Genomic DNA, 21,953 nt, shown 5'->3' on the forward strand with positions numbered 1-21,953 from the left:
AATTGTCTACTCGTAGCTGAGTAGCCTGGCAGGTGCGCACGTAGACATAGCCTATGGCCGAACACTGCAAGCGCCAATGAATCCTGCTCTCACGACAACCACGTCGTTAACTTAAATAGGCCTAGGTTAACATCACTCTGAGTTCGCATTCAAGCAAGCAAAATGATGATTTGAATACATCTGTTTCACTGGAAGGGCAAGGGGTAACAACAGGACAACACAGAGACAGGCCAGAATGCAGGACTAATGTTATGAGAGTACAGTAATATGGGGTATTATACGGGAAAATATTTAAACGGCAAGACAGCGGGAAAAAGTTAAAATGATAAACCCGGAAAAAGTTGGCATGTTAGGTATTTTTTGGTCCCTGTGATTATTTGTGAAATTGTGCAAACGGCCTTTTCAAGTCATTTGAGAAGGAAGGAGTGTAGCAAGCTCCTAAATTGACGCTCGTCTGAGAAATTGAGTTTTGGATAATGTTCAGCTTCGGCAGCTTTACAATGACTGAGGAAGCCTAGAGACGAGTCCATAGCAACAAGTTCATGTGTTAAATTTGTTATTACCCAGTGTGCTTTGTTGTTGAATGGTCTCAATGTTTTATTGTTTTATTTCATGTGAATACTTACTAGAGGAGTAACTTATTTCAAGTAGCTAATGCAGTTGCAGGAAGTGTGCATTTAGTTTCCATGCTTATTGTGTTTCCACAACAATGTTAGTGAGTAAATCTACTGAAATGGCCACCGTCTTGGTGAAGTGTGATGGGCAGGTGGGGCATCGAACTACCTGAAGCATCCTCCACAAAAAATAGTTCCTCAGTAAATCATTGCTCCAAGTCTACTTTTAATAATGTGATTGTCACATTAATTATCTATAGTTTCTGTAGGCTTTCCAACTATTTTTGGTCCATTGACATCAACTTTTGGATGATGGTGGCGATTCTCGTTGAGTTTAATGTGTCATGCAATGTTGGTGCAGGGCACCTCGACGATCGCATTCCTCAATAAATTATCGCATAACCCTAGCAGCTTCAATAAGGATTGCAATCCGCGCTAAAAGACGCCTGTATGGTCGTAAAGTAGTCTGCCCCATGGTCATATTCTAGAACTAGCCTACTCAAATTATTCCACCAGTTATAAATTAAGCCTATCTTTTCATTTCAAGATGCAGAAATGGCGAGTAGTGTTGCACCTGTTAACCGTGTTGAGTTTCTGTTTAAAAAAACTATTTGAGAGGTTGAAATTAGAAGATACGTTAGCTAACCCTGGTGTCTTCCTTGGTTTAGTAGCTGGCTTCTAGTGGATTTAATAGCATCTTTTGACAGCGCAAAAACGAGAAGGCAACAGTGTTCGAAGGTAGGCTATGGCATAGGCTGCTGCATTCAGAATGAGCTATCAATATAGCCTAGTTTCTACAGTGAGTGGTTAGACAATTATCCATAACACTAACTGTCTTGAGTTGCAGTTATAAAACCCAACTACTTAAAAATATTAGATAGTTAGCAGGCCAGACAGAACACAAAAAAAAATTGTTTTGTTTACCCAACGTTGCTATGCTTCGCTGGTTTAACGTGATGAGAACGGTGCTGGGTTACTGATCTACAATTCTGACTGTGACATGATTTAACCATACCGCAAAGTCCTGTAAAATATGTAATTTTAATGTAGCCCAAAATGATAGGCTATTAAAAAAACTCAGACTTTCTGCCCTACCAAAATGTATGGTCACCGCACGCCACTGCCTTCCAGCGAAACAGATGTCTTCAAATCATCGTTTTGCTTGCTTGAATGCGAACTTAAGAGTGATGTTAACCTATTTAAGTTAACGGCGTGGTTGTCGTGAGAGCACGATTGCGCTTCCAGTGTTCGGCAATATGTCTACGTGCACACCTGCCAGGGAACGTTCGGGAACCAAAAACTAACGTTCCCGTAACCAAAAACGAAGAATTGTTAGCTGCTTAGCTATACACAAATAATTTCCCCTGTTTTATATTCACTCCAAGTTGGCCTACCATAACTTACCAACTCTACACTGTAGATCATAAACTGGCTATTTATGTGAAATAACCAAATGTATTTGTTCACTGAAGCAGAATTACGCACTGCTAGAGCGTAACGGTACCGATCTACTTGCACGACACTTCATTTTGTTTTGTCGCATAGATGTCGTGCTGCCTCCCCACGTTCAGTCGTGTGTGGGCGTTTTGTTTAAAATGTCAGTTACCAGCTCATACTCTGTTCGTTTTAACGTATCTTAAGTGTTTTTTCACAAATGGACCACAATTTTAGGCATTACAATAGTATACAACACATAGTATACAACACATTAATAGCCTAAACAAACTATGCAAGCCATTTGGAAATCTTGTTTTATTTAAACAACTCAATGCAATCTCAAATCCTCACCAGAAACACCAACAGTCAATATCATCCAAATCCTAGTTTCGTTTGTTTTATGGACTACTAGGTGGTCGTGGAAGAGATCGTTAAAACATTATTTGTCTTGTAAGCGGAACCAAAGTTTCACAGGCACCGTTGTGGTAGAACAAAGGACCTACAACCTCGTCCTTTCATTGGAGAGTCGCCTCGCGTTCAACGGATTCATTTGCATAAAGATGGGCTTCGCCCAGCTTTTTGATGCGTGACATATTTTCAAATGCAGCGCTGCCTTCCCGGAATGCTTTGCGGGCGCATTAAAGTCGCTTGACGTCACCCATAGGACTAGAGTGGAATGCGACACGACAAAATGAAGTGTCGTGCAAGTGGATCGGTACCGTAATGGCTTCTACATACCTGACGCACCCGACCGGTAGCGCGACAATGTGACGTCAAAATGACGTAAATCTTGCTGGTGCGCCAGGATTGAAGCCAGGTAGCGCGAGGTAGCCAAGGGGGCAGGCGAATTCCCGGAAGTAGAAGAATCGACGTAGGCTGGAGGGACCACCTCTCTGCTAACTCCCATAGAAGTCCATTCATTCTAGGATTTTTTTGAAATACCATAACTTCATATAACATATATCCTGTGCTGATATTGTAGCTTTTGTGTAATCAACATAAACACTACAAAGGCAAAACAGACTCCACTACCTCGTCCGTAATGTTGGTTACCCGTAAGAAGAATGGTTAGCTTGTTTGGTTGGAGGGAAGCTAGCTTTGACGTAATCTCTCTTTCGCGCCGTAGGGAGATCACCGTATTGTTTGGATAAGAAGCTCAGTCCACCTTACTGACGGTAACTCGTAAGCAAAACCTAGCATACACGACCGTATGTTAAAGGAGAATTCCGGTGTGATATTGACCTAAAGTGTATCGAAACATGATACCGAGTGTGAACGTATGTCTCATAGCCCATCTCGGCTTGTCCCCTGCACTCCAAAATCTGGCGCTAGTTAGCCGATGCTACCAACATCTTTTTCAATAGTGGTGCTTCGGCATCGGGCTAGCCATGCAAATAAATCACTGTTTTACACCCATTTACGAGGCTCAATGTATCTCCACACTTCATTGGTAGACTTCCGAGGGCCCTGACATTTAAAACGAGACATTGAGAACTTTGAAAAAACACTGGTAGTTTACTTACAAGACGATTTATACAGACAGTATCTTCACGAAGTTTAGCGTTTGCAGCCATCTTGAATTTAGTCACGATAAGTCGAGCAACGAGGGATCAGATTCCAAAAATAATTCAGTGGAAATGCATGGATTCCAACTGGAATCCATGCATTTCCACTGAATTATTTTTGGAATCTGATCCCTTATCATACCTGTTCATTCTTACTCGTTGCTCGACTTATCGTGACTAAATTCAAGATGGCTGCAAACGTTAAACTTCGTGAAGATACTGTCTGTATAAATCGTCTTGTAAGTAAACTACCAGTGCTTTTTCAAAGTTCTCAATGTCTCGTTTTAAATGTCAGGGCCCTAGGAAGTCTACCAATGAAGTGTGGAGATACATTGAGCCTCGTAAATGGGTGTAAAACAGTGATTTATTTGCATGGCTAGCCCGATGCCGAAGCACCACTACTGAAAAAGTTGTTGGTAGCATCGGCTAACTAGCGCCAGATTTTGGAGTGCAGGGGACAAGTCGAGATGGGCTATGAGACATACGTTCACACTCGGTATCATGTTTCAATACACTTTAGGTCAATATCACACCGGAATTCTCCTTTAAGGTAAAGCATTACACAGAGGCAACCTAATTTAAAAAAAAAAACAAAAAAAACGGCAGTAATCATTTCAGAGGTTTTCAATGGATTGACCGTAGGTCGGAAAAGTGGAAAGAAAATAGCTTCAAGGCTATAACTTTTTTGTTTTGTTTTAGCATGACTGTTTTTGAAGATGATCATGTATGGTAGCTTCAACATTAACACGACTTGGTGAGGATGATATTAATAATAATACATAAATAAATGTTTAACTTTGATGACTTTGAAGGCGAAGGAAATGTGAGAAGAATTTCTGTGTGTCTATCATATGAGTTACAAGATTCAGTTCTATGGCTATCGTCACGAAGTTAAGTGTGAGGCTGCGCAGTACTGGGGGGACCAACTGAAAAATCGTTCTATTTGACTCAGTGCCCTCTCATTGAAAACGACGGAGTCTGTTCGTCCATTTCTTTTACTGTCTATGGAGGTAGCGCACCACTCATTTTTTTTTAGACAAGCGCGACAAGGCAGAAACAGGAAGATGGACTAGTTCGAGGTCAAGCGAGAGTTGCAGTGTTTTGTTACAGTCGTGAATTTTTAATAGTTTGCTGGATAAGTTAACAAAGTTACCAGTGAGAGTTGCAACACATGGAATTTAGAGGAAAGAATAGAAACGATTTATTTTTAAACACAGGATATCTATTAAGGCCTGAACAAACTCTCTTTCAACTTCAGGAAATTACACAAACTCAGCCAGCTGCTAGCTAGCTAGCCAGCTAACTAAACTGTTTCAATTATTAAAATTTCCCTCGGGTTGACTAAAGTATCTATCTATATATCCATCTATCTATCTATCTATCTACCTGTGCACACACCTTGGAAACTAGATGATAATGATGATGGTAGTTGTGAATAGTAGCAACCAAAGTCTGAAGTACCATCACAGAGGCTAGCTAGGTAGCTACTAGTGTTTCCAGAGAATGTCTAATAAGGGGAGAACCATAGACATAATATACATAGACGCCGCATCGACCGCTACTCCTTACTAGCGCTGACGAGATTTGGAGCCGCCATCTTGGACCGGTCATCCACTCCACTCAGTGTAATCTGTTTGGCCGGTGAGATGAGCTGTCAGCGCACTTAATTAATCATATCTCACTGAATACCGAACAGATTCTCCCGCGTTTTTTTTTGCTGCAAAGGTCATACATGTAGCTATGATACAGGACACATGATTTAGCGTATTTTAATATTCATAGTGGGTTTAACAGTAATAGAATATTCTGATATATGATAAAGTGACCTGACGTCCGATATCAAAACTGGGAACATAATCCATATTTGACAGCATAGACAAAACTAGTTTGATACAAGTTCAATGAGTTAAATATAGTTCACAGTTGACAGAAAAGTTCCATCAACAGCATTATTCACAGTCCACAGAAAGGTTCCATAAACATTTAAGTGAGATCAGTGCCATTCAGACATCTGAGGGGTATTCCAAGTAGGCCTATGTGGTTTAGTGACAAACTTGGGTAAATTGACTCAGAATAAGTTGTAAACCTCCCAGTAGAAAAGCTGTATGATACAGGAAACATGGTTGTGTGTATATTCATAGTGGGCTTAACAGTAATAGAATATTCTGATATATGATATATTATAAAGTGATGACATCCAATATAAAAACTGCGATCATAACTAATCCACGTTTGACAGCATAGACAAAAACTGTAACCGGAGGGTTGCCGGTTCGAACCCCGACCAGTAGCCACGGCTGAAGTGCCCTCGAGCAAGGCACCTAACCCCTCACTGCTCCCCTCACTGCCGCTGTTGTTGCAGGCAGCTCACTGCACCGGGATTAGTATGTGTTCACTGTGTGCTGAGTGTGTTTCACTAATTCACGGATTGGGATAAATGGCAGAGACTAAATTTCCCTCACAGTTCAAAAGAGTGCTTATACTTAAATGGATTAATCCAACACAACTCCTTATTCAATTTTCAGATACCTACCTATAAGTTTTAATGAGTTAAATTTATAGAAAAAAATCCATTAACATTTTCAGTTCAGTGCCATCAAAAATAAAGTGATGAACAGACATTGGTGTGGCATAAAGGAAATGGAGTAACTGGGTTCAATATCAACAGCATTTGTTAGACAAGTTCCATAAATATTGTAAAGTGCAAGTTTGTAGGTTTGTTTCTGATCCTTAAAAATCAGACATTGGTTTGGCATAGTAAGTGTAACAGTTCATCAATTTAAGACAAAAAGGTGACTTGTCACTTGTACAGTGTCAATGGGTTCATCAACAGCATCTGTTATTTACAGTTCACAGAAAGGTTCCAGTGAGACAGAGTTACCGTCATGCAGTTGGTTCTATGATTTCGACAACTGGTGCATGTCATTTTGTATGTTCCCACCTTGCTAAAATTGCTTGGGTACACTTTGGCTGAGAACAAAAGTGCTTCAGACAGCAGGTGGGCAAATAAGATGGCATAGTAAACTGGGTAAACTCCATAAAAGAGGACTGAGTCAACCAGACGATGGGAAAATGGGACACAGAGTGGCGAATGCAGGTGATGAAGGTGGAGCTCATAAATCAAACATTCAGTCACAGTGTAGCAGATGCCCTGCAGTACTGCAATGAAGAGCTGCACCTTCCTCAGTTCCAGGGGTGTGAGGAGACCGTTCAGTTCATTCACAGTCTTCTTGAACAAGGCAGTTGTTCTGGAGAGATACAAAATAATAAATAAATGAATGAAAAGGAATTTGAGAGGCATCTTATTCTTGTTAGGGTAAATGGCATGTGAATAATACAGTGTTGGGCAAGCTACTTCGAAATTTTAGTGAGCTAAACTATCAGTTACTCTGCCATGAATAAAACACTACACAAAACTACCACCCAGTCAAATGTATTAGTAGCCTAACACAAACACAGCAGTAGGCTAGTTCACTACATAGGAAGCTACTTTAAATTGTGCTAATTTCACATGACAAGAAAAGTGTAGCTTGTCTGGCTAAGCTACTTGATAAATAAAGAAGTTGAGCTATTGAAAAGTTACTTTATTCAGGAAATAGTGAGGCTACCACCAACACACTTAGGCTACAAGTAGCAGCTAGCGATTGCCCAATAGGCTAGTCTGTGCCACTTGTGTAAAATTCGCCGGCCAAATCTAGTATGATTTATTTCTACAATAGCCTTCTTGTGTCAGTTGTAATCTAAGTCAGTGTTATGGAATATGACTTATCAAGTCTCAGTTCATAGCCGGGTGAACACCGAGTAAACATAGCCTAGCTAGATGGCTACGATTTTCATACAGTAATATCAAAGATTGCTCCTTCTCAGCTCTCTGGTAATATTCTATTCACAAAATACAACCAATAGTACGGTTATGTTAAATCTTACTTGTGAAAAGTAAATCCCCCGAGTATGGTCCGCCGATTTGAGAAGGAACATGCTGCACAGTGCTGTCATCTTGTGTCTTCTGCTGCAACGCAACGAGGAGTATGACCGGTCCAAGATGGCGGCCGCATTTCTTGTTTCCAGCAGCCAATGCGGCGTCTATGTATATTATGTCTATGGGGAGAACCTTCACTCTCGGAACGCTTCCGGTGTGGTACTGCATCTAGGGGCGCTCGCGGGCGAGTCCAGAATGAATGGAGGTCTATGGAACTGTACCCCTCAAAATCCACTTTTCTCGGGATATAATTTTTTTTCAAGTAATTTGAATATTGTATTCGAAAGGGGAGGCAAAGACAATACACTTGGTTGAGTATTATATTTTTTAAAGTCACTTAATTGTTCTAAAAAGCCTTTCAAACGTGTCAATGACGTCATTCGTAGCATGATCATAGCATAGCATCAATGCTAGCGTGTTATTTGCTTGCTCACTTGTTGCTGGTTACCAATAAATAGGCTACTATATATTTTTTGCAAACAACAAAAACAGAAAACAGCAAAGCTAGAGATGGGCAGGAACAGGTCAATTGGTAGAAATGCTTGTCAAAACGTTAGGAGCTGGATGTGTGGATGAATGAAGCACAAGTATGCTTTACTATGTTAAGCAAGCACACTGTTTAAAGTTAGGCTACACGGTAAACTAAAAGTAAACCAAAGGTAAATTTTTAGGGCTGTATAAAGTTGACCAAATGAATGTAGGCTATAAAGTAGGCTGCTTTTGCTCCAACCCTTCCAACGTTAACGGGGACGAATGACATTTTCCTGTATGAGAAACCCGGGAAATCTCCCTTGGGCTAGTTTCAATGTTCAATGTTGACAGCTATGGAACGAAAGAGAACGTTATATGGCGACAGAAATCAACAATCAAACAAGCCACTTTGATTTTTTGCTGTTTTCATGAATACAAAATTTGGGTGACCCCCCTCCTAGACAAAAAAAAATGTTGGGTGACCCTCCCCTCAACAAAGAATAAAAAGACATGACCCTCCCCTATTTTCCTCCGGTGGCCCCTTCAATAAATAACGAACAGTCCCTAGGCTATTTTTAGTCTGTCCCTGTTTGATCACAGGTCCAAGAAAACGCCTAGAGTGGATATAACGTCCATGCATTCTAGTTAGGCTATATTTCATGTACTTTATTTCATGTTGAGTTTTGCTTCCCAGCATGCATTGCGATTCATTTACGTATTTTTGGCTATTAGTTTTTTTATTTTGAATCAATATGGTTTGAACAATTTAGCTTAGGCTAGCCTAAGCCTATTCTGCTGATGTTTTGAACATACGGGATATGCCCATTAAAACGTTGTAGTAGTTTATCAAGAAAAAGACACCGTAGATGTGAAAGCAGCACATCCTAGCCTGGTATAAAGGTCCATGTCTACTCAGCATAAGTAATGCACGAGGAGGACGTGATTTCATACATGACTGGATGACGTGAAAACATCAGGTAAGTGTAATTGATTGAATAATTGTCATACATCATAATTGCATGTTCATGTTCTGTCAACCTCTCTCCTAGCAGTGGTGAAACCTATAGACTGAAATACCGCTACATCACGAATCATGTTTTTTTTGTTTTTTTTTTCGATCGCGGAAATATAAATGTCGCGCGCATAATGTCGCGTGACCATTACAGGACATCCCCTCAAAGTCTCGGGGACGTCTTTTAGACCTCCCGAACAGAGGTCCGCGGGACGTCAAGAGAACCCTACACAACCCCTGATAATACTTCCATCAGCTCAGGATAGTGAAAAAAGCAGCCAGCTCTGGTTTTGAATTAATGGTCTTACTAGCTACTAGTAGCCAGCCTCTGTACCTCGCTAGCTTTAAGACACTTCATTTGGATACCGGAGAAGAGATAAACTTACTTACCCTACCTGCTCTGTAGGAATGGATCACATTCTTCACAATTCTTCGCATTCGTTTTCCATGAACTTGTTCCATTAAGTCTACTAGTACAGTAGTCAACAGCCTTTTTTAACACTGCTAGCTACCATAGGGTATAAACCGAGTGGAAGCGCCAGGCTAGCCACAGATAGGCAGTCCTAGGTATCTGAAAATTGAATAAGGAGTTGTGTTGGATTAATCCATTTAAGTATAAGCACTCTTTTGAACTGTGAGGGAAATTTAGTCTCTGCCATTTATCCCAATCCGTGAATTAGTGAAACACACTCAGCACACAGTGAACACACACTAATCCCGGTGCAGTGAGCTGCCTGCAACAACAGCGGCAGTGAGGGGAGCAGTGAGGGGTTAGGTGCCTTGCTCGAGGGCACTTCAGCCGTGGCTACTGGTCGGGGTTCGAACCGGCAACCCTCCGGTTACAAGTCTGAAGCGCTAACCTGTAGGCCACGGCTGCCCCAGTTTGTGATTAGAGTGGCACCTGAAAATGATACATTCATTCATCACGTCACGGGTATAAAAAATTGTTTGGGTGTGTAAATGTAAAATGTAAATTTAGCTAAGAAATTTATTAGGTAGCCATATGAAATTTTAACAGATTGAAGAGCAGATCATGTACTCCCTATTTGTGCAAAAAAAAAAAAAAAAAAATTAAATTGCCGATACTGTTCTTAGCCTTTGTGAGGTCTCTGTTAAATGATGCTTTTTTTCTCTTAATGCCCCATAAATACCATATGCTCAGTAGGCCTACTGTAGGTGAGGGAAAATTAGCTTTATTTGTTATTCAAATATGATAATGAGGACCCCAACAATTGGGAAAAAAGCATCTTTGCACTCCTAGTGAAAAAATTGGATCTTTTGCACTCCTAGTGATGCCCCTGTATCCGCACCGGGCGGATATATATATCCTACTATATCTTTAACAGCCCAATTTACAAAATTTCCCGGGGGAGAAATCCCCGGACCCCCGCAAAAAAAAAAAAAAGGAAATTGCTGGGCCAAAACCCCGGACCTTTTGCTCTAGTGATGCCCCTGGTGTGAAGCACTGGGCATAACTTAATTCCGCGGCTATGTGGACCACTAGGCTAATTGTTGAGGAGGCCCATAGTTTGAGAAAAGCTGCAGATCATAGACAGTCCTTTTCACACAGCGATCACGCTAAATTTGCGGGAAGAGGAGACGTCTTTTTGCCGCAACGTATGTCTGAAAACGAGGTGAAAATTTGCCGGCCTGCTGATCTGCTCACATGATGCAGCATTTTGGGGAGCCAGGAGGCAGGATCAGCTAGCAAATTAAAATGTGACGTGCAACAGGGGGCGTGTAGAGTTATAGTCGTCGGCCTTACCTAACGTTCATGGGCTTCGGAAAAACCTTTTTCCCAGTGAAAACATCATCATTCCGCGTCATTCACGTCACGTAATGTGTGAGTCAGAGGTCGGAAACTGGGGCTAGATTTTGCTAACAGAGTTGCCCAGTTAGGGGCTCGTCATCACTTTTGTCGTCACGTTGTAGTTCGTTTGTAGTCCATGTGGCCTTTCATGTCCAACAGTTTTAATGTGAACTTGGGAATTTGCCGTTTTTGTCACTTGAAAGCTGCATATCTTTCTTTCACAACCGTCTTACGCTACATTTTAAGCAAATAGAGTTGTTTGTTTAGGATTAGTGAGTGTATGTTTTAACCTTTGTTGTGGCATCCGTGTTTGTCAAACATTCCGACGGCAAAGCACATGAACACTTGCTGTGGGAAAATCAAAGTAGCCACGGGGACGGTCCGAAGTGCCCTGAATGCACCATTATTATGTGTGGGCCTTCAAATGCAGCAGGTGTGTGATTTCCAAAACCATGGCGGGAGAACCGACTGCACTTTGGTTAGCTTGCATTTTGCTTTGCTGTTGCTTAGAATGTTAGATTATTGCGATAGATGACTTCAGACAATAAAAAGTAATTTGGGAGGGAAATTGAAGAGAAGAGTTGCCCCCTGCGTTGGCCATGATTCCCCTTTGAAAATCAGAGGTTCACAGGCTACTGTGGCCTTGGTCAGTGACGCCGCCAGCCGCAATCCTGTACGCACTGTGCGTACAATTTATTCATGAAATCATTCAATATTACAACAATAAAAATAGCTTGTATACTGTCTTAATTGAAGCATGCTTCGCGCACAAATGATAGCCTAGGGCAAAGAGAATGGACATCTCAATATAAGGATACATTAGAAGATGATGATTGGTGTAAACTTTGTCACACGACGTGATAAGCAGTTCTGGCGCTTAAAAACGCAACGTTCCATTCAGTCATAAATCATTCAAGCGTAGGCCGAGTGCTCGTCATGAAAAGAAAACAGCAGCTTAATATTTTTCAGGTGTTTAACAGTAGGCCTAGGTGCACTGTTAGCAGTTATGCCGAAGGCAGTGAGATTATTAGGCATTGCATCCTAGCTGTCACTCTGTTTGGAACATCGCAGTTCGCAGAAAGCATAATGCTCTGAGAACAGTAGCCAAGGGCCTTTCTGCAGAAACAACAAGTGCCTTGATGCGCGCACCCCCGCTTTCACTTTGACTCCCTGCATTTCTACATTGTGACAAAAACTCAGACAGGGAATATTGGTTTACTAAATTAGCATAATGCGGTAACAATTATCATTTCAATTCTACCTCAAATCTGCTCACTGCAGACATTATAATACAGACCCAAGCAGCAGCACAGCCTTGAAAGACGCACACTTTGAATTTGATCAGAGCGGCTCTGGTTCTTCACTGATGATAACTTGATGTGATTGGCTGGATGACTGTTCAATCAAATCAACAGAGCTATTTGTGTCTCTTTGTGTGTGCGTTATGGTAGATATGGTTCCAACTCTTTACGGAAGCATTTATTTCCATATTTTATTTTCGTTTTAAAGCTGCAGTAGGCAAGTCTGACAGATTGAGGGGACTTAGCCAAAATTTTGAATGTTTACAACACTCATGCCCCTCCCCCACTACCACAAGCACCCTCTCATCGAGTTTGTGCTCGTCAGTGCGCACCAGACTGTGATTGACAGTCAGATCTCACACAGCCCTGCTCTGATTGGACCAGAAGAACCGGGAGCTGTAGATTTTTGCAAAACAAATAATAGACTCTAGGTGGAGGTAGAAGTGTGTTTTTTTTTTTAAACTGGCTGATTTATGTTGTTCTGTCGGAGCATAGTGTCGGTTTCAGTGAATATGATCAAAAAAATCTTGCCAACTGCAGCTTTAATCTGACAATCTTGTTCCAGCAAAAGTGTGTACGTTATAATACCCACATCCCCCACGCTTGCTACGGCCCTGACTGACACATCTGTTAGGTTTACGAAAGGGATAACGAAATAAGATCAGATAACGAAAATATGACTAGGCCTATACTGTTCTGAGCAGGTGTTGTCGGTGAACAGGCTGTAACTATTGGCTAAGTTAAGACACTCATAATTATCTGGGAAACATTTGGCCCTTTATTTGTCTTGTAAATCCCCCGCCCGAGTTGGAAAGTGTAAATTACACAGTTTCTTGCTGCATTTCACGCAGGCATGCCCCCTTTACCTTGAGGGTACCCCGAGGTGGCCGTACAACCTTACGACAAACATGGCTGCGCCCATAGTTGAGATGAGATGACATTTTCTTTGCATTTGTACCGTGTTGGTCATTTTAATGTCGATGAAATGCTCTTACACACTAGATTACATTGCTGCTTCAATCCGGTCACCAATTCATGCATTGCACGGTCTTGCTGTGCGTGCAATACAATGAAACAATTTGTTTTCCAGCCGGTTAGCTAGAGGCTACATGTACTGTAGCACAATAATTGTGAGCGACGTGTTTTTGTTTAAAATATTTATTTCTTTATGAGATTTTCCTTTTTCTCAAAATAAATTTGCTTCCCTTCAAGGTTGGATTTTTCTTATTTTTTTTCATTGTGAGATTACAATAATCAACATTATTTTTTATACCGGTTTTTAGTCATCTTTAGCTTTTTCCCATTACTACTTGCGTTTATTTCAAGTTCATTGGTGAATAAAAGCAATATTAAAAATGCATTTGAGTATAGAAAATATTAAATCAATGCATGTTGGCAAACTGTGCAGACATAGGCTACTGTATTTAATACTCCTGATTCCTGATATCACTGGTGGACGCGCTGATCACATCTGGCCCTCTGACAGCAACAAGAAAATGTTCTTCAAAGTTGCCCATCCCTTATCCCCTATATATATATATATATATATATATATATATATATATATATATATATATATATAAACAATAAATAAGAATATTCAGATTTTCAATATTTATTAGACAGTGTACATAGCTACAGAATGATCACAGTAATTAGGATATTAATCTAGATGAAAGTGAGTTGGTTTATTCTGCAGCCTCTTTGCCCTAAGGGAAAAAAACAGACATAACATGAATTTCATTACATACAAAGACAGGAAATAACCCAAAGCTTCCCAAATAATAATAATAAAAACATAACAGGACATAAAAAAAATATATAACAGGAAATCTTTTACCTTTCCAGAGTCGCGGCTCTTGGCCCTCAGCTTGTTCACCTGGGACTCAGCAATGTCAGCACGCTCCTCAGCCTCCTCAAGCTCATGCTGCACCTTCCTGAACTTGGACAGGTAGCCGTTGGCTTGTTCCTCCTGTATTTAGTAAATGTGTTCATTAAATTAAATAATTCATCATGCAATAAAAAGCCCAAGTGAGATTATCAAAGAGATTTAAACAACTAAAAAAAAATACTACTCACAGCTTCCTCAGCCTGCCTTTTGTAGGCCTTGACCTTCAGCTGCAGCTTGTCAACCAGATCCTGAAGTCTGGTAACATTCTTCTTGTCCTCTTCAGTCTAGAGTGAAACGTGTATTAAGCCTTGTTGCTTTGTTTGAGTTTGATATTGATTAACAAAGTGAAGAGAGAGGATCAGGTACCTGATAGGTGAGCTCCTTCACCCGCCTCTCGTATTTGCGGACTCCCTTGACGGCATCAACACCACGTCTCTGTTCAGCCTCCACTTCGGCTTCCAGCTCACGAACCTTAATATTGAGAATAAGTACATGTATGACATTATTCTCTGTTGCTGTATGTTTTTGGCACATGTTTTAACCTCCATATTTTGCTGCTTACCCTGGACTCCAGTTTCTGGAGTTGTTTCTTGCCACCCTTCATGGCCAGATTCTCAGCCTCATCCAGGCGGTGCTGCAGATCCTTCACAGTGACCTCCAGGTTCTTCTTCATCCTCTCCAGATGAGAACTGGTGTCCTGCTCTTTCTTCAGCTCCTCTGCCATCATGGCAGCCTAGATTATGACATGGTGTTTCATCAATCATCATCAAATAAAATAAACCTTTAATATGTATTTTAATATATAATTTAGATTAACATTGGAAAACTCAATTTTACATCAGTGATGGCTTTCTTGGCCTTATCTTCAGCATTTTTAGCCTCTTGGACAATGTCGTCAACTTCACCTTGGACCTGAACCAAGTCAGCCTCGAGCTTCTTCTTGGTATTAATCAGACTTGTGTTCTAAAATTAAACAGACCCTGTCAATTATAAACTGAAAGGTGTACATGTTGAATTGATCTACCTGTTTTCAACACTCTTCTCTATACCTGAGAGTGCAGGAGGCCAACACGCTCACTGGCATCAACCAGCTCTTGCTCAGCCACTTTGCGACCTCTCTCTGTCTGCTCCAGAGCGGCTCTCAGCTCCTCAATCTCAGCCACCATCAGGGTGTTCCTGCGCTCCACCATGGCAACCTGCTCTTTCATGTCGTCTTGTCCTCTTACAGCGTCATCAAGGTGCAGTTGGGCATCCTGTCCGAAAAATGTGAAATGACAAAATATATAGTGCTACTATTTACTGCTAAGATTTGTTTTACTACTTTTAGATAATATTACACTAGACTACACCAAAGTGTTGTTTTATTGACATGATCAAACAAATCATTAGATGCATAGTAAAATCGACATGACTAACCTTGAGTTGACCCTGCACATTTCTCAGTTGTTTCTGAGACTCAGCAGCCTGGCGGTTCGCATGGCTCAGCTGAACCTCCATCTCATTGAGGTCTCCCTCCATCTTCTTCTTGATTCTCAGGGCATCATTCCTGCTCCTGACCTCAGAGTCCAGAGTGCTCTGCATGGAGTCAATCACCCTCTGGCTGTTCCTCTTGATCTGCTCCATCTCTTCATCCTTTTCTGCAAGCTTCCTATCAACCTCACCCTTGATCTGGTTGAGCTCAAGCTGGACACGAAGAATCTTGGACTCCTCATGCTCAAGAGTTCCCTAAACAACAAATTACGAATTTTAAAATATATAAACAGCATAATTTCCATTTCTCACTGCGTAGGAAAGCCTGTCTGAATTTCTACCTCAGCCTCTTCCAGGGCTGTTTGGATCTCAGACTTCTCAGTTTCTACAGTCTTCTTGGCCTTCTCCAGCTCATGGATGCTCTTTCCAGTCTCACCAAGCTGCTCAGTCAGGTCAGAAATCTCCTCTGCAAATATGCAGTTATATCACAGTAAACATATTATCTAGAAGTTTACTGCAATCTATTTACTGCACTTGTCCTTTAGATAATTTAAGCTTGTTTTATATATGCCTTTGATTATGAGTTTTATTTTTGTTGTTTGACTAAATTCAGGACTGTACACACAGTACACTACTTTTTTGTAATATATTTTGTAATATTTTTGCCATGTCAAACAAGGAAATCTGTTTAAAAAATATTTTTTCAGTGGGATATGTATTGGGTTATTTTGACTCACGCTGCAAGTTCTTGTTCTCCCTCTTCAGGGTCTCCAGGTGGTCAAGAGACTCCTCATAGGAGTTCTTCATCTTGAACAGCTCAGTGCTGAGAGAACGAGCCTCTTTCTGGGCACCTTCCAACTCTGCCTGACCTTCCTCGTATTTCTGCTTCCATTCTGCCAGGACCTTTTAGAAACAGTTTTTGTTGTGAGGCTTATACTTATTCACCTACACTCCACATCTGAATGATGTTTTGGAGGTTACCTTGTCAAAGTTTCTTTGCTTCTTGTCAAGGTTGGCAGCTAGAGCATTGGCTCTCTCCACATCAATCATGAGGTCCTCAACCTCACCCTGGAGTCTCTGCTTGGTTTTATCTAAAGAGGCACATTTTGAGTTGACAGCCTCGATTTGCTCCTCAGCCTCCTGGAGACGCTGGGCAAGCTTTTTTCTGAAGAAAAAAGCACCATATTTAAGTCAGAAAACATGATGATTTTTACACCAAGAAAATAGGTTTTAGTGGACAAAATCCGTATCCAAAATCATGTTTTTGCATCTTTAGCACATACTTGGACTCTTCAAGCTCCTCAGTGCGCTGAATGGCATCAGTTTCGTACTTGGTCCTCCACTGAGCAACCTCGCTGTTGGCCTTGGACATGCCACGTTGAAGCTCAGCCTTTGCTTCCTGCTCCTCCTCAAACTGCTCCCTTAGAAGGTCGCAGTCGTGGCGAGCAGACTGAACAGCATGAGCTAGGGCATTCTTGGCCTGTTTGTTAACAAGTAAGGGTGTTTATGAAAGCATTTACCAAAATGTGATTTCTGTAATCCATTTTTTCCATTTCATGCATACTGTAGGTATCGGTACCTTGACTTCCTCTTCATTCAGTCTCTTCAGCTCCTCAACTTGCTGAGTGAAGGCCTGCTTACTTCTGGTCAGTTGAGACACAAGAGCATCTTTCTCCTCAACCTGGCGGCCAAGCTCACCATTTTCAGTCTGAAGTCTTGCTCTCTGAGCACTGAGGTCATTGACCTGTCGGGCAGCCTCATCACTCTTGGCCTTGGTTTCACTGAGTTGGTCCTCAAGGGTGCGGCACATCTTCTCCAGATTTGTCTGTTCATGATAATGTCCGTTAGTAGCAAAAAGTTAATGAAATTATTGTAAGTTGATTTTTGTTGACAAGATAGCATGACGGTAAACATTTCACCAACCTTAGATTTAGCAACAACCTCCATATTGCTGGAGAGATCATCAATCTCCATCTTGTATTCACTCTTCTCTTTCTCAAGCTTCTGCTTGACACGTTGGAGGTTGTCAATCTGCTCTCCCAGCTCAGCCACACTGTCTGCCTGCTTCTTGCGGAGAGCTGCAGCAGTAGCTTCATGCTGCAGGGTGGACTCCTCAAGGTCACGACGCAGCTTCTGGAACTCAGCCTCACGCTTCTTGTTCATCTCAATTTGAGCAGCAGTGGCACCACCAGCCTCCTCAAGCCTTTCACTGATCTCCTCAAGTTCCCTGGAGAGATCAGCTCTCTGCTTCTCAACCTTGGCACGAGCTGCACGCTCAGCCTCAATCTCTTCCTCCAGTTCCTCAATGCGAGCCTATTGATTGTGAGAAAACATGTATCAACACTTAACTTAAAGAAAATCAAAACAGTTTTTTAAAAATGGCCACAAAAAAAAACCTGAAGCTCCTTGATCTTCTTCTGAAGCTGAGCACCCAGCGATTGTTCATCTTCAATCTTACTAAGAAGTTGGCTTATTTCAAAGTCCTTCCTGATAAACAAGTGGAAGAACAAGTTAACCCTCAAATTGCCTGCATGCATGGATATTAATTTTAATATTAAAGCAATGTTTTGTAACAGATATTAGATATTGGCCTTACTTCTTTATCTTCTCCTCAGATTGCTGCTTGTCATTCTCCAGATCCATGATGCTCTCCTGGGCCAGCTTCAAGTCACCCTCAAGCTTTCTCTTGGCTCTCTCAAGGTCCATACGGAGCTTCTTTTCTTGCTCCAGGGAACCCTCAAGCTTCAAAATGTGAGGTGTGTAAGTGGGAAATAGTCTCAATTGCATAATTTGTTTATTCATACACAATATATTCAGAACTTACATCATCCACTTGCTGTTCAAGCTTAGTCTTGGACTTGGTCAGAGTGTTGACTTTGTCTTCCTCTGCCTGAAGATCATCAAGAGTCTGCTGGTGGGCCTCTTGGAGGGCTTTCTTCTCCTTTGTCAACTTAGCAATTGATTCATCTTGAGAAGCCATCTCTTCAGTCAGGTTTTTAACCTGAGCATACAAGGTTTCATATTAGTGTCCAGTGAAATTCCAAAGAATTACTGACTATATGCAAAGTCCATATACTGGTCATCCATCTTGGCAATTTCAGGCTAACAACTTCAGGTTCCTATCTAAATGATTGAGGAGAGATATGTAATTCCTCATAAGAAGATCATACAGACATTAAAAGTACATCATGTGAATACATATTCACATCTGACATAAACAATCATAATATTCATAAATATTGTCCAAAATCTATTGTTATGTTATGGTGACAGAAATAAACAGTGGGTGAAACGTCAGTCATGCCCAACATTTTAAAATAATGTGATTATATTGCAATGCAGGACTTCCAGTTAACAAATACACCATGTTTGGTGTTACGGATTCCCACTTATAGATTCCAATTCATTTTCCTGCTAGTGATCTGTATTATTCCTCATTCATCAAGTTTCTGCTCTATGCTGCTTATTTTGTCCAGTGTTGCCGTTTTCCAACCCTACCAAATACCACAAGTATGCCTTCAGAAATGCATACCTTGTTCTCAGTGGCATGTTTCTCCTTCTCTACTTTGGCTAAGGTCAGCTCCAGATCATCAATGTCCTTCTTGAGCTCAGAGCACTCATCCTCCAGTTTCCTCTTCTTGGCAGTCAGCTCAGCATTGATTTCCTCTTCATCCTCCAGTCTCTCGGTTGTCTCTTTGAGCTTGGCCTCAAGCTGGATCTTACTTTTGATAAGACCCTCACACCTTTCCTCTGCATCATTGAGACCCTCAGATCCCTATTGTAAATATAAAATGGAAGCATGACATCTGGTTTGTATTGAATACACAAAGTTGAGACTGGGTAGTGGTATGAATATTGGAATTGTATACTATACACTTACCGATGCCACTTGCAGCGCCAGGTCATTCCTCTCTTGCACCAGAGCCACCATCTTCTCCTCCAGCTCCTTCTTCCTGGCCTCTGTCTTTGCATGGTCCACTTTGAGTTTCTCGTAGTTCTCCTTCAGATTGGCCAGCTCCTTCTCAGTTTCAGCACTCTTCAGCAGAGGCTTGATCTTGTAGTAAACCTTCATCCATGGCCAAGTCTTGACATTCATGAATGAGCGGATATTGTACTGGATGGTGTAGATAGCCTCTCTAAACAAGAACACTTGTTTGTGAGATAATTGTCCTTGAAAAGAAATACTGATACAATTGAATGCTTATAAAAAATGAAAACAATGACCTCCTCTCCATCATCTTCACAAACTCCCTCCTCATCAGGTATGCACGACAGAGAGCTTGAGTCATTGTGACCAAGGTAGCAAGTTTTTCGTCTCTCATCTCCTCAAGGGTACCCAACAGACCAGCTTTGAAGAACACCTGAGAGAGGTGGGATATTATATGTATAAATTGGACACAGTAAAAAAAGTTGTGATCCTAATTGTTCGACAAGCAGATTTAGATTGAAACCTCTCTACCTTAGTGTGACCAAACTTGTACTGGGTGTGATCAACATCAATGGATCCCAAGAGCTTCTCAGCAGCCTTCTTGTTATCAATGAATTGACCATCAGGGATAACACTGGCATTCAACACTTTGTATCTGGACATAATAAATACATATATTTTTACCTGTTTAAATCTGGTATACAACATGATTAATAATTTAGTTGCTGTCCTATTTCACCTCTGCTTGAAGTCACCGTAGAGGATTCTGCTTGGGAAACCCTTTCTGCAGATTCTGATACCCTCAAGTACACCATTGCACCTGAGCTGGTGGATGACCAGGAAGTTCTGCATATAACCTGTCAAATACAGGTCATGAGATCTCATATTCTCAATGTAATGCATCTTTATTCACCACCGAACGCACTTTACCTGGTTTCTTAATTTCATTTGGAATCAGACAACGCACAAAGTGAGGATGGGTGCTCCTCAAGTTGGTCATCAATTTGCCCAAGTTCTCCTGTTGAGGTAAAAATGGAGTCAAAATATCCCGTCACTGCTCTTTAACATAAATGGTTTGTTTGTTATTGGTTTAATATACACACCCTGAACTGTGATGACACAGTCTGCATGGAGCCACCCTTCTTCTTCTTCTTACCACCACCACCAGCCTCTGTTGACATACACATGATAGAGTCAATAATTGAGTTACATATGCATAGAAATTCATACATTGGATATTTTTGTATCGCTCGTAGACTTGTATAGTGTTTTGTTGTTACCCTCAACAACAGGTGGGTACAAGGTAGGCAGGAGTTTTACTCCCGATTTCTGGTACAGCTGCACAACAGAATCATTCAGTGGATCCTTGTTCTTGTCCAGCCACCCACCAACATTGTAGTCCACAGTGCCAGCATAGTGCACCAAGGAGAAGTGGGCCTCAGCCTTGCCCTTTTTGGGCTTAGGCTTCTCGAAGGCCTTAGTTTTACCAAGATGCTGGTCGTACAGCTTGTTCTTGAAAGTTGTATCAGAGGCCTTGGGGAACATGCACTCCTCTTCAAGGATTGCAAAGATACCCATGGGCTGTTTTACAAAAGATTAGATTAGTTGATATGGTTGACATCATGAAACACTACAAACTTAGCACTTGACTAGTTTGATTGATTAAACCTGACCTTCTCAATGAGCTCAATGCAAGCGGCTAAGTCCATGCCGAAGTCAATGAACTCCCATTCAATGCCTTCTTTCTTGTACTCCTCTTGCTCCAGGACAAACATGTGATGGTTGAAGAACTGTTGCAGTTTCTCATTGGTGAAGTTGATGCACAGCTGTTCCATGCTATTAAACTGTGGTGGAAACATATGAATCATTATTTGACAGTGGCTCACTTGAATCATGGAAACGTGATGGTGAACAGTCTTAATTTTGTCCTGATATAGTAATGAGATATCTTTTGTGAGTGACACATGTACATGAATTGAATGAAATTGAATGACATTTTTCTCCTCATATTTACATGTTTACATGTATTTAACTGTGGTATAATGTAATCCTTACATCGAAAATCTCAAAGCCAGCAATATCCAGCACACCAATGAAGAACTGTCTTGGCTGCTTTGTGTCCAACATCTGGTTGATACGGATGACCATCCACAAGAACATCCTCTCATAGATAGACTTGGACAAGGCCGCAACTGAGTTATTGACCTGAAAAAGGTTTTAGGCACAGACCAAACCTTACAATTAGAGTGGTTTTGAACATTTATGATTAAAGGTCAATACCAATTCCTTCTATACATTCTCAAAAACTGCTATTTAGTCAACCTTGTCATGGGTGAAATAATACCTGTGGCACGGTCTGACCCTTGGTGACAAACTCATTTCCGACTTTCACTCTTGGGTAGCACAAAGCTTTTAGCATATCAGCAGAGTTCAGGCCCAGGAGGTAAGCGACTTTGTCAGCATCTGAGAACAGTG

At 41.2% G+C, this 21,953-nt stretch overlaps 1 protein-coding gene and 1 long non-coding RNA gene across 2 annotated transcripts in view; one reads left to right on the forward strand and one right to left on the reverse strand.

Annotated features, from left to right (window-relative positions):
• Nucleotides 1-10,599: 10,599 nt before the first annotated feature.
• LOC121680951 lies at nt 10,600-12,064 on the forward strand. The gene is made up of 3 exons (XR_006021882.1): nt 10,600-10,633; nt 10,675-10,679; nt 11,967-12,064. It is a non-coding gene; the product is annotated as an uncharacterized LOC121680951 (long non-coding RNA).
• A 1,724-nt stretch (nt 12,065-13,788) lies between these two features.
• The window catches only part of LOC121680859 (myosin heavy chain, fast skeletal muscle-like), a 34,043-nt gene continuing 25,878 nt past the window's right edge, over nt 13,789-21,953 (reverse strand). Inside the window, exons 13-40 of the mRNA XM_042060407.1 lie at nt 21,823-21,941; nt 21,534-21,683; nt 21,152-21,322; nt 20,759-21,059; nt 20,582-20,649; nt 20,409-20,496; nt 20,218-20,335; nt 20,010-20,133; nt 19,775-19,911; nt 19,431-19,686; nt 19,083-19,325; nt 18,375-18,551; nt 18,147-18,292; nt 17,947-18,037; nt 17,474-17,863; nt 17,130-17,375; nt 16,834-17,030; nt 16,532-16,715; nt 16,288-16,453; nt 15,892-16,016; nt 15,497-15,805; nt 15,130-15,333; nt 14,918-15,043; nt 14,643-14,813; nt 14,447-14,551; nt 14,269-14,364; nt 14,030-14,161; nt 13,789-13,898 (exon numbers count right to left, since the gene is read on the reverse strand). Of these exons, the coding sequence (XP_041916341.1) occupies nt 13,878-13,898; nt 14,030-14,161; nt 14,269-14,364; nt 14,447-14,551; nt 14,643-14,813; nt 14,918-15,043; nt 15,130-15,333; nt 15,497-15,805; nt 15,892-16,016; nt 16,288-16,453; nt 16,532-16,715; nt 16,834-17,030; nt 17,130-17,375; nt 17,474-17,863; nt 17,947-18,037; nt 18,147-18,292; nt 18,375-18,551; nt 19,083-19,325; nt 19,431-19,686; nt 19,775-19,911; nt 20,010-20,133; nt 20,218-20,335; nt 20,409-20,496; nt 20,582-20,649; nt 20,759-21,059; nt 21,152-21,322; nt 21,534-21,683; nt 21,823-21,941 (4,661 nt within the window). The 3' untranslated portion in view covers nt 13,789-13,877. The remainder of the gene's footprint in view (nt 13,899-14,029; nt 14,162-14,268; nt 14,365-14,446; nt 14,552-14,642; nt 14,814-14,917; nt 15,044-15,129; nt 15,334-15,496; nt 15,806-15,891; nt 16,017-16,287; nt 16,454-16,531; nt 16,716-16,833; nt 17,031-17,129; nt 17,376-17,473; nt 17,864-17,946; nt 18,038-18,146; nt 18,293-18,374; nt 18,552-19,082; nt 19,326-19,430; nt 19,687-19,774; nt 19,912-20,009; nt 20,134-20,217; nt 20,336-20,408; nt 20,497-20,581; nt 20,650-20,758; nt 21,060-21,151; nt 21,323-21,533; nt 21,684-21,822; nt 21,942-21,953) is intronic.

Source organism: Alosa sapidissima, chromosome 13, assembly GCF_018492685.1.
Source record: "Alosa sapidissima isolate fAloSap1 chromosome 13, fAloSap1.pri, whole genome shotgun sequence".
Taxonomy (NCBI): domain Eukaryota; kingdom Metazoa; phylum Chordata; class Actinopteri; order Clupeiformes; family Clupeidae; genus Alosa; species Alosa sapidissima.